At 41.7% G+C, this 17,635-nt stretch overlaps 1 protein-coding gene across 8 annotated transcripts in view; it reads left to right on the top strand.

Moving 5' to 3' along the window:
- The window catches only part of agfg1a (ArfGAP with FG repeats 1a), a 94,835-nt gene that overhangs the window by 22,173 nt on the left and 55,027 nt on the right, over positions 1-17,635 (top strand). For all 8 annotated transcript variants that reach the window (XM_043702847.1, XM_043702846.1, XM_043702844.1 and 5 more), the window contains one exon: positions 5,684-5,799. In XM_043702847.1, the coding sequence (XP_043558782.1) occupies positions 5,684-5,799 (116 nt within the window). The remainder of the gene's footprint in view (positions 1-5,683; positions 5,800-17,635) is intronic.

Genomic DNA, 17,635 nt, shown 5'->3' with positions numbered 1-17,635 from the left:
TCTTCAGCCAGAGAGTGGGGGGCCTGTGGAATTCATTGCCACAGAGCGCAGTGAAGGCCGGGACATTAAATGTCTTCAAGGCAGAGATTGATTAATTCTTGATCTCGCAAGAGTATAGGTAAGTGGAGTTGAAATGCGCATTAGCCATGATTAAATGGCGGAGTGCACTCAATGGGCTGAATGGCCTTACTTCCACTCTTATGTTAAATGGTCTTATGGAAGTTTCCTCCAATTAAAAATCAAGAATCCCTCCAGTGTGGAAACAAGCATTTGGCCCAACAAGTCCATACCGCCCCTCAAAAGAGTATCCCACCCAGACCCAATCCGCTACCCTATTACTTTACGTTTCCCCTGACTAATGCACCTAACCTACACATCCCTGAACACAATGGGCAATTTAGCATAGCCAATTTACCTGACCTGCACATCTTTGGACTGTGGGAGGAAACCCACGCGGACACAGGGAGAAGTGCAAATTCCATACAGACAGTCGCCTGGGTCTGGAATCGAACCCAAGTCCATGGCGTTATGAGGCAGCAGTGCTAACAACTGAGCCACCATGCCGTAAACTTTATTCCTTAGCTACGGACTGTATTACTCTCCCAAACAAGTGTCTGAGGTTCAGTCAGATTCTTTGCAACAGACAGAGAAAGTGCTGGAGAAACTGAGCAGGTCTGGCAACATCTCTTTGGATAAAAATAGGGTTAATGTTTAGAGTCTGCTATGAACCTTCTTCAGAAGATAGAATGTGCGAGTCTGGCCGGGGATGCACTCAAGATTTAAAAAAATATGTTGGGGATGTCAATAATTAATGGACAAAGCAAGGAAAGGGGGTCAGATGATTTTAGGACGATGGAAACAGATGATCTTAAGTGGTGTGAACATGTGTAACCAGTTGCTCATACAAATATGACAACAAAGTTGCAGAAAATCTGACAGAAGCAAAGTATTGCTGGAAATGTGAGTCATAGAGATGTAAAGCGTGGAAAAAGACCCTTCGGTCCATCCCATCCATGCCGACCAGACATCCCAACCCAATGCAGTTCCCATCTGCCAGCATCTGGCCCACATCCCTCCAAACCCCCCCCACCCACATACCCATCCAAACATCCCCTTCAGTCTCGGACCTCCTCCCCCCCCCCAACCCTGGGAAAAAGACCCTGGCCATCCACCCCACCAACTTCTGATATTGTGATGGAGGGATGATCATTGATGAGACAGCTGCAGGTGATAGGGCCTAGGACACTACCCTGAGGAACTCCTGCTGAGATGTCCTGGAGCTGAGATGACTGACCTTTAACAAACCCAACAATATTACTATGTGTTAGGTATGACTCCAACCAGTGGAGGGTTTGCCCCCGGATTCCCACTCATTCCAGTTTTGTCAAGACTCTTTGATGCCAAACTTCAAATGCAGCCTTGATGTCACTCTCCCCTCCCCTCTGGAATTTGGCTCTTTTGTCCATGTTTGAACCAAGGCTGTAATGAGGTCAGCAGCTGAGTGGCCCTGGTGAAACCCAAACTGGTGTCACTAAGCAAGTTATTGCTGAGCAGGTACTGCTTGATACCACTGTTGATGACACCTTCCCTCATTTCACTGATGAGCAAGAGTAGACTGATGGGGCAGTAACTGGCTGGGTTAGATTTGTCCTGCATTTTCTACAACCTCAATTCTGCATTGCCATCTTGCTCTGATAACCTTTCATCCCCTTACTTAGTACAAATTTATTTTCCTTTGTTTTAAATGTATCTTAACCAAATATGTACTCAATCCTTATTTTGTGAGGAGAGCTCCCGAGACTTAATGTTATGTGTGGGTTCCTATTCTAGAGAGTAGTTGAGACTACTGTGCAGTGTAGACTGATACAGTACTGAGATCTGCATCTGGTAGGTAACATTATAGGTTCAATTGTATGTAAAGTCTGCATCTCCTTGCCAAATCCTCACCTTTTAGACATGCTCAAAAAAGCATCCACTACCAACTATTTTCTTTGAAACTGTGTGTTCTCTGCCCAATAAACGTTTGCAAACACCTCTCTAAAGTGTTTCCCTCCAGATCAAAAGATGGCATGGAAAATATTAGGCCTGCGTGTGAGAATGCTGTCGCCAGTAAACCCAGAAGGAATTGAAAGAAGTGGGAAAACAAGCTGTTGTAGCTATTACCTGCAACAGAATACAGCAGGTTCAGTTCAAAATAATGTCTTTACTAGCTGTCGACTCGATTATTGTAATTCACTCCTGCCTGGCCTCTGTAATCTTGAGGTCATTCAAAACTCTGCTGTGTATTAACTGGCACCAAATTCCATTCACCTATCACCCAATGATTGTGGACCTGTATCACTTACTAGTTAAGCAACACCTCTATTTTAAACTTCCATCCTTGCAAATCCCCCCATGGTTGGACTTCTCCCTATCTCTGTAACATTGTTCATCCCCATCACCCTCCAAGATACTTGAACTCCTCTAACTCCAGCCTCTTGTGTACCCCTCCCAGTCATAATTATACGTTTACTTATTTTTGGTTGCCTAGGCTGCATATACTGGAATTCCATCCCTGTGCTTCTTGGTTCACTTACCGGCAATATCTAATCTACAATTTCCATCCTAACCTGATAGATGAATGTTAAAGGTTCTGTGTCAAAGTGATAATTGCTTATATTATGACCCTGTCCCCTGTTAGTTCCAGACTTCAGTCCAAGATGTCATAAAAACTAAAACATACTGTTTAATCCTGCACAGCAAGCTGGTTTCATTTATTGAGCAGTAAATGTTCTCTGGAAAACATGCGCAGTGAAGACCAATTTGATGTACTCCTCTAAGTTTACACTGAATTCATGAAATAATTTCCTTTCTTTGAGTTTAAATGTACACATAAATAAGTAGTCAGCTGTGTTGCTGGACAATACAGATTCAGTTCATTTCTTTTTCTCATTCATTCACAGGATGAGGGCATGATTGGCTGAGCCAGCATTTATTGCCGATTCCGGAGGCTGTTAAGCGTCAACCTCATTGCTGTGGATCAGGAGTCATATATAGGCTAGACGAGGAAAGCATGGCAGCTTCTGTCCTAAACAACATTAGTAAATCAGATGATTTTTTCCAACAATCAGCAGTGGCTTCACAGTCATTGTTTGATTCTTAATTCCAAATTTTTTATTAAATTCAACTTTCACCATCTGCTGTGGCAGGATTCAAACTTACATTTCCAGAACATTGCCTGGATCTCTGGATTAACAGTCCAATGATAATACCACTACGCTGTCGCCGCCTCATACTGATTAGAAAGCAGAACATAGAAGTCCCTGAGAGGAACTCATGAAATAGTAAATGATCAATAGGGGGTGCAGTGGCCTAATGGTATTATCGTAAGATCATTAATCCAGAGGCCCAGCTAATGTTCTGGAGACTTTGGTTCAAATCCTTTCATGGTACAAAGCAGTATTTTAATTCCAGATTATTACTGGATTCAGAGTTTAAGGAAACATTGCCAAATTGTTGGGGAAAAAAAACTATCTGGTTCACTAAAGTCCTTTAGGAAAGGAATCTGCTGGCCCTTACCTGATCTGGCCTACATATGACTGCAGACCCACAGCGATGTGGTTGACTCTTAACTGCTTCTTAGGCAATTAGAGATGGACAGTAAATGCCTAGCCAGCAACACCTACATCCCATGAATAAATAAAGATAACATCTGAAGTCTATTTCCAGATAGCTACAGAACTCAAATACGTGCTCCACACACCAGACGTTTGCTGAGTAGGGCTGCCAGGAGTCACAAAATTAAATCCATTTCTTAATAGGCCACAGACCAATCCAAATCATAACAGACTAGAGGGCATAGGTTTAGGGTGAGAGGGGAAAGATATAAAAGAGACCTAAAGGGCAACTTTTTCACGCAGAGGGTGGTACGTGTATGGAATGAGCTGCCAGAGGATGTGGTGAAGGCTGGTACAATTGCAACATTTAAGAGGCATTTGGATGGGTATATGAATAGGAAGGGCTTGGAGGGATATGGGCCGTGTGCTGGCAGGTGGGACTAGATTGGGTTGGGGTATCTGGTCGGCATGGACTGGTTGGACCGAAGGGTCTGTTTCCATGCTGTACATTTCTATGACTATGACTCTATATTGGCAGTCAGGAAACAAAGAGTAGGAAGAAACAGGTCTTTTTCCAAGTGGTAGCCAGTGTTGAGTGGGATACTACAGGTAATAGTGCTTGGTAGTTATTTAGATGCGGGAGTGAAATGTAATATCTCTGAATTTGCAGACGATACAAAGCTGGGTGGGCTGATTAATTGTGAGGAGGATGCAGAGATATTATAATGTGATTTGGACAAGTTGAGTGAGTGGGCAGATGCATAGCAGGTAAGGTGAAATGTGGATAAGTGAGAGGTGAACCTACTTTGGTAGCAAATATAGGAAAGCAGATTATTATCTGAATGGTGATCGTTTGAGAAAGTGGGAGGTGCAATGAGACCTGGATGTCCTTGCACACCAGTCACTAAAAGTAAGCATTCAGGTGCAGCAGGCTGTGAACAAGGCAAGTGCTATGTTGGCCATTGTAATGAGAGGATTTGAGGAAAAAGGCAGGGATGTCTTAATGCAGTTATACAGGGCCTTGCTGAGACCACACCCGAAGTATTATGTGCAGATTTGGTCTCCTTATCTGAGAAAGGATGTTCTGGCTACGGAGGGAATGCAGCAGAGGTTGACCAGATTGATTCCTGTGATGACAGGACTTGCAAATGAAGAGGAAGTCGATCAATTAGGCCTGAAATTTAGAGGGAGAGCCTTATTGAAATCTATAAAATTCTAATGGGACTGAACAAGGTAAATGCAGGAAGGATGTTCCCAAAGAGCAGGGAGTCCAGAATCAGAGGCCACAGTCTAAGGATGAGGGATAGGCCATTTAGGACGGCAATGAAGAGAAATCTCTTTAGCCGGAGAATGGTGAAGCTGTGGAGTTCTCTACAGCAGTGAACAATGAGGTCATAATATTGATTTTTTTTTTACAAGGGGTTAGATAAAGTTATTGGGCCACTTGATTTGGATGATCAGCCATGATCATATTGAATGGTGGAGCAGGCTCACAGGGCTGAATGGCCTACTGCTGCTGCTATTTTCTAAGTTTCTATGTTCTTTTGGATATTAAATCTAGTCCACATATTGTACATTCACTGTACCTTTAACAGCAAAGTACATTTGATGTATATGTCCAAGAGTTCATAGAACCTTTATAACTTTCTTAAATTGGTGTAAAGCATTAATGTCTATTTGGTACCTTGTTCTAAATTGGATGGAGGATGACAACCTTCTACCTTGCTTGATTCTTGCTTGCTTCTGAGGTGTAACTAGTTGTACACAGAATCTGCCTTAATTGGATTACTTTATATCCCTCACATCTATCCACCTTAATGTTATACATTGATTCTTTTTACTGAGATTGAAGTTGATATAGCTGTTACGACACTGTTGAAATTATGTACTTTTTAAAAAAGGCACTGTGAATGAATGCATAATCTGCACTTTTAAATATTAATTGGATTGGTCACATGAAATTAGAGATCTGCATCCTGTGAATACGTATGTGCAAAATTGCTGTAAATGAAGTGCAAAGTTAAATCCTAAAACTAGTACACTTGGCATGTTTAACAGGATGCCATTTTTTGCATTTTATTATTCAGGTCTGTAAACAGATTTGGCTGGGATTGTACGATGAAAGATCATCTATTTATCCAGATTTCAGAGATCCTCAGAAAGTCAAAGATTTCCTGCAGGAAAAGTACGAGAAGAAGAGATGGTAAATTTAAATCTCTGGTTGTTCATGTGGCCTGGTTAAATGTTGAAATGTGCTCGTCAGTCCCCTGTGATAGTCAACGTAGTTGCACAAATTAAGCTCCTCTGCTGTCAGATTTTGGCTCAAAATCTATAAGTAGAACATGAAATGATTGTGAACCTTATGTCATTGCCACAAGGCAGTGAGCTTTTTGTTAATCATTCTGGGAAGCGAATCGGGATGCATAACATGAAAGTTGATGTATCATACTGAAAATAAATAAATGGAATGTGAGGTACATGTATTATTACATGGGCGATCTAGCCCTGTAAGCACTATGCAAGATAGCAAGAAGTACATAGGGAGATGTTTTGGAGAAAGAGGGAATATAAAATAGTGTCCTTCAGAGCATAGGAAGTCCTTGGGAATGGAGAAGCATGGTGAGTTTGGCATTTGGAAGGGAAGGAGGAAAGAGAGCTAAGAGGCACAATATCTGATATCATGTAGTAGCCCAGCTGTGGACATGCTTTGAAATAATGTTATTCTATCCAGGGACAATTCCATGAGAGTCCCCAAATAATGGAAGCTTTGTTCGTGGAGTGTTAACTTTCCAATACTGTTGGCATGTAGGAAATAATCTGACCTGGTCCGTGAAATGTGCAATGGCAGTGCTCTTAGGAGTCCTGCACCTGTTATGACTAGAATATAAATATTATTTTTTCAATACTTCAAAAGCACAAAGGTTCTAACCTAGAATCCTTTAACTTTAGGACATCCAAAACAGATGACCAAAAGTACCTTGGCTTTCAGCACATCTCCACAGGTACCACTTTGTCATAATCCCACTTTAATTACTGTAATAGGTTTTACAGAGGCTCAATTAAAAATCTTAAATAGGAATAACAGAAGTGATCATCATTGTTATGCAAAAGCATTTATTAGTTAACATTCTTTCTCTTTATCTGCTAGTCTTTTGTACATTTTTAAAACTGGAATACAAACCTTTAGGATTACATTTATCTAAAATTGGCATGTTGGAAGTTGAGGGAAGAATTAGAGGGAGGAAACAAAATGTGCAGTTAGATTATCCAGAATAGTCCTTACCTTTTGGGTGGGCTTGTTGCTTTTGCACCCCTGCCAGCTGAATACAGATGACAAATGATCTGGATATCAAAGGAACCAAAATAATTTCTTTGGTCATTTGCTGATTTATATGATAAATTTTCCATAACTATTTTAGGATGTGGATGTAGGTTTGCTCGCTGAGCTGCAAGGTTCATTTCCAGACATTTCATTACCCTACTAGGTACCATCTTCAGTGGGCCTCGGGCAAAGCAATGCTGAAACTTCCCGCTTTCTATTTTTTTGTTTGGCTTGGTGATGTTATTTCCTGTGGTGAAGTCACTTCCTATTCCTTTTCTCAGGGGGTGATAGATGGGATCTAACTTGATATGTTTGTTGATAGAGTTCCGGTTGGAATGCCATGCTTCTAGGAATTCTCATGCGTGTCTTTGTTTGGCTTGTCCTAGGATGGAAGTGTTGTCCCAGTCGAAGTGGTGCCCTTCCTCATCCGTATGTGAGGATACTAGTGAGAGAGGGTCATGTCTTTTTGTGGCTAGTTGGAGTTCATGTATCCTGGTGGCTAGTTTTCTGCCTGTTTGTCCAGTGTAGTGTTTGCTACAGTCCTTGTACGGTATTTTGTAAATGACGTAAGTTTTGCTCATTGTCTGTATAGGGTCTTTCAAGTTCATTAGCTGCTGTTTTAATGTGTTGGTAGGTTTGTGGGCTACCATGATGCCAAAGGGTCTGAGTAGTCTGGCAGTCATTTCCGCGATGTCTTTGATGTAGGGGAGAGTGGCTCGGGTTTCTGGATGTGTTTCATCTGCATATTTGGGTTTGTCGCTGAGAAATCAGCGGACTATGTTTATTGGGTACCCATTCTTTTTAAATACACAATATAGGTGATTTTCCTCTGCTCTGTGTCGCTCTTCTGTGCTGCAGTGTGTGTTGGCTCATTGAAATAATGTTCTGATCCAGCTTTGTTTGTGGGTGTTGGGATGATTGCTTCTGTAGTTCAATATTTGGTCCATGTGTGTGGTTTTTCTGTAGATGCTGGTTTGAAGTTCCCCATTGGCTCTTTGCTCGACTGTGACATCTAGGAATGGCAGTTTGTTGTTGTTTTCCTCCTCTTTAGTGAATTTTATGCCAGTAAGGGTATTAGATTAGATTACTTAGTGTGGAAACAGGCCCTTCGGCCCAACAAGTCCACACCGACCCGCCGAAGCGCAACCCACCCATACCCCTACATTTACCCCTTTAACCTAACACTACGGGCAATTTAGCATGGCCAATTCACCTGACCCGCACATTTTTTGGATTGTGGGAAGAAACCGGAGCACCCGGAGGAAACCCACGCAGACACGGGGAGAACGTGCAAACTCCACACAGTCAGTCGCCTGAGTCGGGAATTGAACCCGGGTCTCTGGCGCTGTGAGGCAGCAGTGCTAACCACTGTGCCACCGTGCCACAGTGCCAGGGGTCCAGGTTCGATTCTGGTAACACACACTCTGGAGTTTGCACGTTGGAGTTTCAGAGATAGGGTCTGGATGGATTGCTGTTTGGACGGTCAGTGTAGACTCAAAGGGCCAAATGTTCTCTTTCCACACTACAGGGATCGTATGATTCTAGAATATCAGAAGTAAGTAAGACCATAAGACATAGGAGTGGAAGTACGAGCATTCTGCCCATCGAGTCCACTCCACCATTCAGTCATGGCTCTTGGACATTTCAACGCCATTTACCCACACTCACCCCATAGCCCTTAATTCCTTGCAAGATCAAGAATTTATCAATCTCTGCCTTGAAGACTGCGTTCCGGGGTAATGAATTCCACAGGCCCATCACTCTCTGGCTGAAGAGGTGTCTCCTCATTTCCATTTTAAAGTAAATGGTAAGACTTAAATCTAGCCCATAGAGGCTCAGTGCAGAACACCCATGTACAATTTCATCTCCTATTGTAAGTTTATACTCCTCTGTCAGTAAAGGTTGGTCAGCTGCTTATCTCTTTTAAAAAAATTATTAAACATTTCAACAGAGGTTTTCTCTAGGTGACAATTTGTTCCATGAATTAATAACTCTTGAAACTTATTGGAAGATCCTAAATAAATGCTGCCAGTCATTCCACATTCGTACTCTCTCTGGAATCCTGATTATATACCCAAAATAAAACACTGTTTACTGGACTCGGAGGAATACCAAATTAAAATTTCTTCCCGTCTTGATTTGAAGAATGAGGATTGCACAAAGCATGAAATAAATCTGGCATTGGTACTTTTTATTATAGAAGCATAGAACTTAGAAGCAGGAATAGGCTATTTAGCCCATGAAGCCTACTCTGCCATTATCACGATAACGGCTGATCTTAGCACCAGACAGCCATTCTCTCCCTACACGCCTTGACACCTTTTTTTTCCCCTAAATAATCAGTAACCTGGTATCCACAACTTTCTGTGGGATAAAATTCTGCAGGTTCGCCACCTTTGGAGTGAAGGTATTTGTCCTCATCTCAATCTGAAATGGCCCACCACTTACCCTCGCGTTGTTTCGGACTACTCAGGCCACAGCCTGACATAAGTCATTCATGTGGAATCATACCTTACTGACAATGCATCCCAGACAACACCATCACCATCCTTTGATCTGTCCTCTCTCTCTGTCAGGACAGATTTTGCAGAACAGGCAGAATAGTGCTATGCAGTTGGGAGGGAGCTCTCCTGGGAGTCCACAACTTTGACTTTCGATCCCATGAAGTTTTATGGCATCGGATCAAACATGGGCAAGAAAACATGGGCACAAAGGAAAATGGTTGTTCGAATTCAGTCATTTCAGTTCCAGGACATCTCTGAAGGTGTTCCTCAGGGCAGTGTCCTAGGCCCAACCACCTTCCCAAGGCTAACTAGGGACAGGCAGAAAGTAGTGGCCCAGCAGCAATTACAGCATTTGAAAGATATTTGGAAAGGTACATGGATAGGAAAGATTTAGAGGGATATAGGCCAAACATAGGAAAATAGGGCTAGTTCAGTTCAGGAAACCTGGTCACCGTGGACAAAGAGCCTGTTCCCATGCTGACTGTCAATGCCCACATCCCATGAACACAATTTTTTTAAAAAGAGAGAGATAATTAAAAGAAACAAAAACAAATATGCATGTTAAACATGAACAGAACTAATACTTTGCGTACCATGCAGTACTGCTGTTTTATTGAAATCATTGTAACAACCCAACAGTTCAATTAGAACATTGTTATTTCTCCTGTAACAGGACAGCAGAGGGAAATGTCATTATCCAAACCTATTGGTACCGAAGTCAGCAACCTTTCACAGTATCTCTTTCTTACCTCTTTGTTATGGTTACATCTACTGATACTTAAAAATACAACCTTACCTTCATGCCATTCAGAATATCATGTAATAAATTGAAAAACACAGCTAATTAGAGTTTTTTGGTACGTCTGCAACAGTTTGTGCAATATGCTAGCTGTATAGCTGGAATCTCAACTGGACTCTGGGCAAACTAACCATGGCACATGTAGGTGCATCCATTACAGAACTCTAATCCAAAGGTAATTAACACAAATTAGAGAATAAAAGTAGACATTCTTCCCTTGTGTGCTGCAGCTATCAAATCCAATGCATTATCCTCTGCTTTTAAAGGAACCCATTCCGAATCACCTAGTCACAGCATTGTTATGGCACAGAGGGAGGATATTTTATCCATAGACTGTGCATATAGGCTCCCTAATGAGTAATCCAGCCTGTCCCATTCTTCCTTCCATCCCTTTAGTGTTGGAAGTTTGTTTCTCAACTGTCTATCTAATTTCCTTTTGAAATCACTCATCACCACTTCCACAATACTCATAGGCAGTACCTTTCAGGTTTTGATAATTTGCTAAATCAAAATAAAATATTCTTCATTTCTTGCCCGAAACCTTAAAATCTGTGTTCCGTGTTCCTTGCACCGTAACCTAATGCAGAACAAATTTTTTTAACCTATCCAGTTTTTTATAATATTCTACATGAACCTCAAAGTCCTTATGTTCCCGTACACTCTAGAATGATGTAATTTGGTCTGTCTTGGTTCTCTCTGAATCTTCTGTCAAGATGCATCATCTCTCATTGTTCTATATTATTCATCTGTCAATTTTCTGCTCATTTTGCCAGCCTGTTTCCTTTTACAATCAATTGGTATCATCCTCATTGTCTGCCCCACCTCCGAGTTTGGTAATTTTAACATTTTACAACATATTCCATTCTCCAAGTCTGGAAATATGGCTATCAACTATCCTCCTATCTGAAAAACAGTGATTTATCACAACTCACTGTGTTCTGTCCGAGAGCCAATTTATTCTGCGAAGTTGACATTGTTCAACTATTCTATGAACCTCAAATTTTGTTTGGAACATAAGAACAGGAGCCACTCTGCCATTCAATATGATTATGGCTGATTAGACATCTTAATGTCTTTTACCCATCCTGTCCCCATAATCGTGTATGCCACTAGTGATCAGGAATCTATCAATCTCAACCTTAAACATCCTCAAAGTCTGAGCTTCAATTCCCCTTTGTGGTGGAGAGTTCCACATGTTTACAATCCACTGAGTAATACAGTTTCTCCTCACCTTAGATCTCAGTGACACTGCCTTTGTTTTTAAGTTGTGCCCCAAGTTCTACACTCCCCAATCAGTGGAAACATTTTACCTATCTTGTCTATCCCTTTACGTATTTTGTGGATTTCAATGAGGTCACCTCATGTTTCGAAACTCTTGAGAATGCAGGTTCAGTTTTCTGACTCTCCATAGCTCAGTCCGCCATCCTAGGAACAAGTCTGATGAGCCCTTTGTTGCACTCTTTCTGTAAGCAAAATGTATTTCCTGTGGCAGAAAACTGCACACAGTAGTACAGATGCAGACAAACCCAATTCCTATACAATTGAAGCAAGACTTTACTACTTCTGTAGTCAAATCCTTTTGCCGCAAGGTTAACATTCCACTAGCCTTCTTAATAGCTTGCTGCATCTATGTGTTAACCTTCAATGACTTATTGACATGGAGGTACAGGTCACTTTGTACAGCTACACTTTCCAATCTCTTGCCATTTAATGCGTATCCTGTACATCAGTATCTCCAACCAAAGTGCAGTTTTCCGTATTATATTCCATTCTACCGTGTTCTTGCCCATTCACTAAGCCTGTCCAAATCCTCCTGACACTGCTTTACATCTTCCTTACAGCACACATTTCCATTCAGTTTATATCATTTACAAGTAGAGAGATATTACATTTGGTCCCAAATTCAAAATCATTGATATAGTTAGGACGTAACTTGTGGTGTCCCACTAGACACAGCCTGCCAACGAAGAATTACCCATTCATTCCTTCTCTCTCTTTTCTGTATGTCAGCCAGTCATTAATCCATGCCAATACATTACCTCCTATCACGCATGGCTCTGTGCGGAAGGGGTGTCTCATAAACTTGATTAAGTTTTTAAGGAAATGCCGAAGATGATTGAGGGCAGGGCAGTAGATGTTGTCTAGATTAGAGTGGTGCTGGAAAAGCACAGCAGGTCAGGCAGCATCCAAGGAGCAGGAGAATCGACGTTTCGGGCATGAGCCCTTCTTTAGGAATGAGGAAAGTGTGTTCAGCAGGCTAAGATAAAAGGTAGGGAGGAGGGACTCCCCCAAGCCCCTCCTCCCTACCTTTTATCTTAGCCTGCTGGACACACTTTCCTCATTCCTAAAGAAGGGCTCATGCCCGAAACGTCGATTCTCCTGCTCCTTGGATGCTGCCTGACCTGCTGCGCTTTTCCAGCAACACATTTTCAGGGTTGGTCAGGAAGGCATATATAGCATGCTTGCCTTTAGTTGGTGCATTAAGTATAAAAATTGGCAAGTCGTGTTGTAGCTGTATAGAACTTTGATGTGAAGGTGCTGGTGTCGGACTGGGTGGAGAAGGTTAGGAGTCACTCAACACCAGGCTATAGTCCAACAGGTTTATTTGAAATCACAAGCTTTCAGAGCGCTGCTCCTTCATCAGGTGAAGCGAAGGAAAACATACAAGCATAGAATCTATAGGCAGAAAGAGCAAAAGATGATACAAGTGGTATGAGTGTAGTGTTGAATAATAAGTCTTTGCGGGTGATCAAAAGTGTCAAACAGTGTGAATAAAGTGTCAACAGCTAAATAGTAAATGAAGGGGATGAGCTATAGCTTGATAACTTGCTTTGATCTCTCTCTACCTTAATTAGTTTGTACTCTTTCTTTCTTTCTTTCTACACATTGATCTCTCAGCCTATAAATTCTATGCCTGTATGTTTTTCTTCACTTCACCTGGTGAAGGAGCAGCACTCTGAAAGCTTGTGATTTCCAATAAACCTGTTGGACTGTAACCTGGTGTTACGTGACTTCGGACCACATAGAACTTTAGTTGGGCCACATAGAGCATAAAACATTACAGCACAGTACAGGCCCTTCAGCCCTGTTGCGCCAACCTGTGAAATCAATCTAAAGCCCATTCAACATACACTATTCCATTATCATCCATATGTTTATCCAATAACCATTTAAATGCCCTTAATGTTGGTGAGTCCACTACTGTTGCAGGCAGGACATTCCGTACCCTCACTGCTCTCTGAGTAAAGACCCTACATGTGACACCTGTCCTATATATATCACCCCTCAGTTTAAAGCTAGGCCCCTCATGCTAGCCATCGCCATCTGAGGAAAAAAAGGCTGTCACTGTCCATCCTCTGATCATCATGTAAGCCTCTATTAGGTCACCTCTTAGCCCTCTCTCTAATGAAAGCAGCCTCAAGTACCTCAGCCTTACCTCATAAGAACTTTCCTTCAAACCAGGCAACATTTTGGTAAATCTCTTCTGCACCCTCTCCAATGCTTCCACATCCTTCCTATAATGCGACGACCAGAACTGTGCACAGTACTCCAAGTACAGCTGCAACATGACCTTATGGCTCTGAAATGCAATCCCTCTACCAATAAAAACTAACACACCGTACGCCATCTTAACAACCCTATCAACTAGGGTGACAACTTTCAGGTATCTATGTACGTGGACACCAAGATCTCTCTGCTCATCCACACTACCAAGTATCTTACCATTAGCCCAGTATTCTGTATTCCTGTTACTCCTTCCAAAGTGAATAACTTCACACTTTTTCTGCATTAAATCCCATTTATCACCACTCCGCCCAGCTCTGCGGCTTATCTCTGTCTCTCTGTAATATCCTGCAATATCCTTCCGCACTGTCCACAACTCCATTGATTTTAGTGTCATCTACAAGTTTACTAACCCATCCTACTGCGCCCTCATCCAGGTCATTTATAAAAATGACAAACGGCAGTGGTCCAAAATCAGATCCTTGCAGTACACCACAAGTAACTGAATTTGAGGATGAACATTTCCCGTCAACCACCACCTTCTGTCTTCTTTCAGTTAGCCAATTTCAGATCCAAACCGCTAATTCGCCCTCAATCCCATGCCTCTGTATTTTCTGCAATAGCCTACCATGGGGAACCTTATCAAATACCTTACTGAAATCCATATACACCACATCAACTGCTTTACCCTCATCCACCTGTTTGGTCACCATCTCAAAGAACTCAATTTGGAATATTGTGTACAGTTCTGGTCACCACACTGCAAGAAGGATGAGGAGGCTTTAGAAAGGGTACAGAAACGGTTTACTTGGATGTTGCCTGATTTGGGGGCATTTAGCTATGCGGAAAGATTGGTGAAGTTTGGTTTGTTTTCATTTGAATGTCACAGGCTGAGGAACGACCTGATAGAAGTTTACAAAATTGAGTGGCATGGATAGTCGAAGTCTTTTTCCTCGGGTAGAAATATGAATTACTCGGGGACATAGGTTTAAGGTAAAAGGGAGTAAGTTTAAAGGCGATGCAGGAGGTAGGTTTTTTTACACAGAGGTTAGTAAGTGCCTGGAATGTGGTGAAGGCGGATCAATAGCGATGTTTTAGAGGCATCCTGACAGATACGTAGATAGGCAGGGAATAGAGGAATATAGACTGCATAGAGGCAGGAGGTGTTTGGTTAAGAAAGGCGTCATGTATTGGTGCAGGCTTTGGGCCAAAGGGCCTGTTCCTGTGCTGTACTGTTCTTTTTTCCAACCTGCCTACTGTGGGGGACTTCATCAAAAACCTTTTGAAAATGTAAGTTTACTGCCTCCATCCGTTCTCGTTTATCAGTTTTGATAGTAACATCTTTAAAAAAAATTCCCAACGTGTTCATCAAACACAACTTACCATTCACAAATCCATGGTGACTATGCCCAATGAAATCATCATCAATCAGGTATTTAGACATCCCGTCTTTTATAATAGATTCCAACGTTTTCCTTATTACAGATATGTTGTTCCCTGTTTTTTTCATCCCTTCTGAAATAGTGGAGTGATATTTGCTATTTTGGGCAATTTTGTAGACCTTTACTTTTAATCATGTACAATTTTAAACTTTCTTTGTTAGTCATGGTTGACTGACTTTTGGGTTTCATACTAAGTAACATTTGCGATAAGAGTTCTTTAAAAGAGTAACCATTGTCCATGTAGAATCATGCCTTTTAAAGTATTTTCACAAATACATCTCAACCAGTTGGTGCTTCACATCTTCATAATTTCTGTTACTCCAATTTAAGAACTTTGCTTCAGATTGAACTACCTCTATCATCATCATCATCATCATCATTTTCAAGCATACTGTAAAATTCTATCATATCGTGTTCACTCAGTCCTAAAGGGTCTTTTACAACCAGGTTGTTAATTAGACCTTTCTCATTACATAATATTAGATCTATCTCAGCATGTTAATTCCTCAACATACTGCTCTAGAAAACCACCCAAACACACTCCAGAAGCTTGTCCTCCACAGCTTTAGTACTCAATGTAGGAATGGTGATGGCCTTGTGGTATTAATGCTGGACTGTTAATCCCAAGACCCAGGTAACGTACTGAGGATCCAGGTTTGAATCTCGCCATGGCAGATGATGGAATTTGAATTCAATAAAAGTCTGGAATTAAGACTGTATGATAACCAGGAATCCATTGTTGATTGTTGGAAAAACCCATCTGGTTCACCAATGTCCTTTTAGGGAAGGAAACTGCCATCCTTACCTGGTCTTGCCAGCATGTGACTCCAGATCCACAGCAATGTGGATGACTCTTGACTGTCCTCTGGACAATTACTGATGGGCAATAAATGCCGGCCTGGCTAGCGATGCCTTCATCCCATCAATAAATAAAGAAAATGTTTACCCATTCTATATATAGATTGAAGTAACCAATGATAACTTGTGGACTTGTTGAGCCAAATGGCCTGTTACCACACTGTAGAGATTCAATGAAAATAGGTAATGAAAATAACTATGTTGCCCACACTACATGCTTGTCTGATCTCCTGATTGCTACCATAAACCACATTATCATTACTATTTGGTGGTCTGTAAATAGCACCAGCCAATGTCTGATGTCCCTTGCTGCTGCTTGGTTCTACCCAAACATATTCCACACATAGTTCTTTTGATCTGAGATCCTTCTTTACTGATGTATTATCCCATCCCTTATGATCAGTGCAGTCTCCTTTTCCTTCATGTCCTGCCTCCATTAACCAGGAATATTCTTCAATATGCAGTTCCCAGTCCTGATCACATTGCAGTCATGGTGTAATAGTTTCTGTAACAGCAGTTAGATGAGACCCATGACTGTTGTCACCTAATTATGCCTTTACACCGTCGTCCTTGTTGCAAATGCTGTATGTGTTCATAGAATGTCCTTACCTTTGTGGTTTTGATATCATTCTGCTTTTGAATCTCACAGGGTGCCTTGTTTCTCCTGTCTTCTAGTCTCCTGGCATCTTTTCAAGTTCCTGTTACTTAACTTTATTTCCTTGGAACTTCAGTTATCCCTTATTTCCTATCCCCCTAACAAGCTAGTTTTAAACCCACCCCATTAAACTCACCAGCAAATCTTCCTGACAGGATGGTAGTGCCAATCCTGTTTGGGTGTATCCCTTCCAGCTTATACAGGTCCCACCAGTCCCAGTTCCTCAAATCTGATACTCCTATCCCAGTTCTCCAGCCAATCAATCAATCCTCCCATTCTTATGCTCAATAGCATATGGCATTGCAAGTAATCAGTCATTAATCCACGGAGGGGGGGGGGAGTGTCCTGTGCCTCGCAGGTGGGCAACAGTGACTCCAGTTGCTGTTCAAATTCTGAAAGCTGGAGTTCCAGCTCGTGCAACCAGTGACTCTACCTGTAAATATATTTGGCTGGAACACAGGGTATAGCCATTGCTTCACACATACCATAGGAGGTACACTCCACTTGACCCTTCTAAGATGGCATCCGTTACTCTAAGCGCTACATGTTATCCTTAGATTAAGTATGTGCATACTATGGAAACCTAATGAGCCATTACTTGGATAAAGGGTGTGGACTTGTTGGGCCGAAGGGCCTGTTTCCACACTGTAAGTAATCTAATCTAATCTAATGTAAAAAATGTCTCATTTCCTTGCAACCCCATTCTATGCTGGAGAATGTCCTGTGCCTGTTATGCTCTCACTGCTTGTGTGCACTGACTTGTGAGAGATTTTCTATTCGGGCTCAAACTATTGTGTTTGTGTGAGAGACTTGAGCATACTTTTACTACTGTGATCTATTATCATAGTAGAAACTCCACCATCTTATGTACTCACAGCTACAAGCACTGGGTTCCATTAGCATCTTCTGGCATTGCAATCATTCTGAATCAGTCTCAATGGTGAAAGAAGCATAA

The sequence above is a fragment of the Chiloscyllium plagiosum genome, chromosome 13 (assembly GCF_004010195.1).
Source record: "Chiloscyllium plagiosum isolate BGI_BamShark_2017 chromosome 13, ASM401019v2, whole genome shotgun sequence".
NCBI lineage: Eukaryota > Metazoa > Chordata > Chondrichthyes > Orectolobiformes > Hemiscylliidae > Chiloscyllium > Chiloscyllium plagiosum.
The sequence above is the reverse complement of the archived record's forward strand: the minus strand, read 5'-3'. Positions and strand labels throughout refer to the sequence as shown.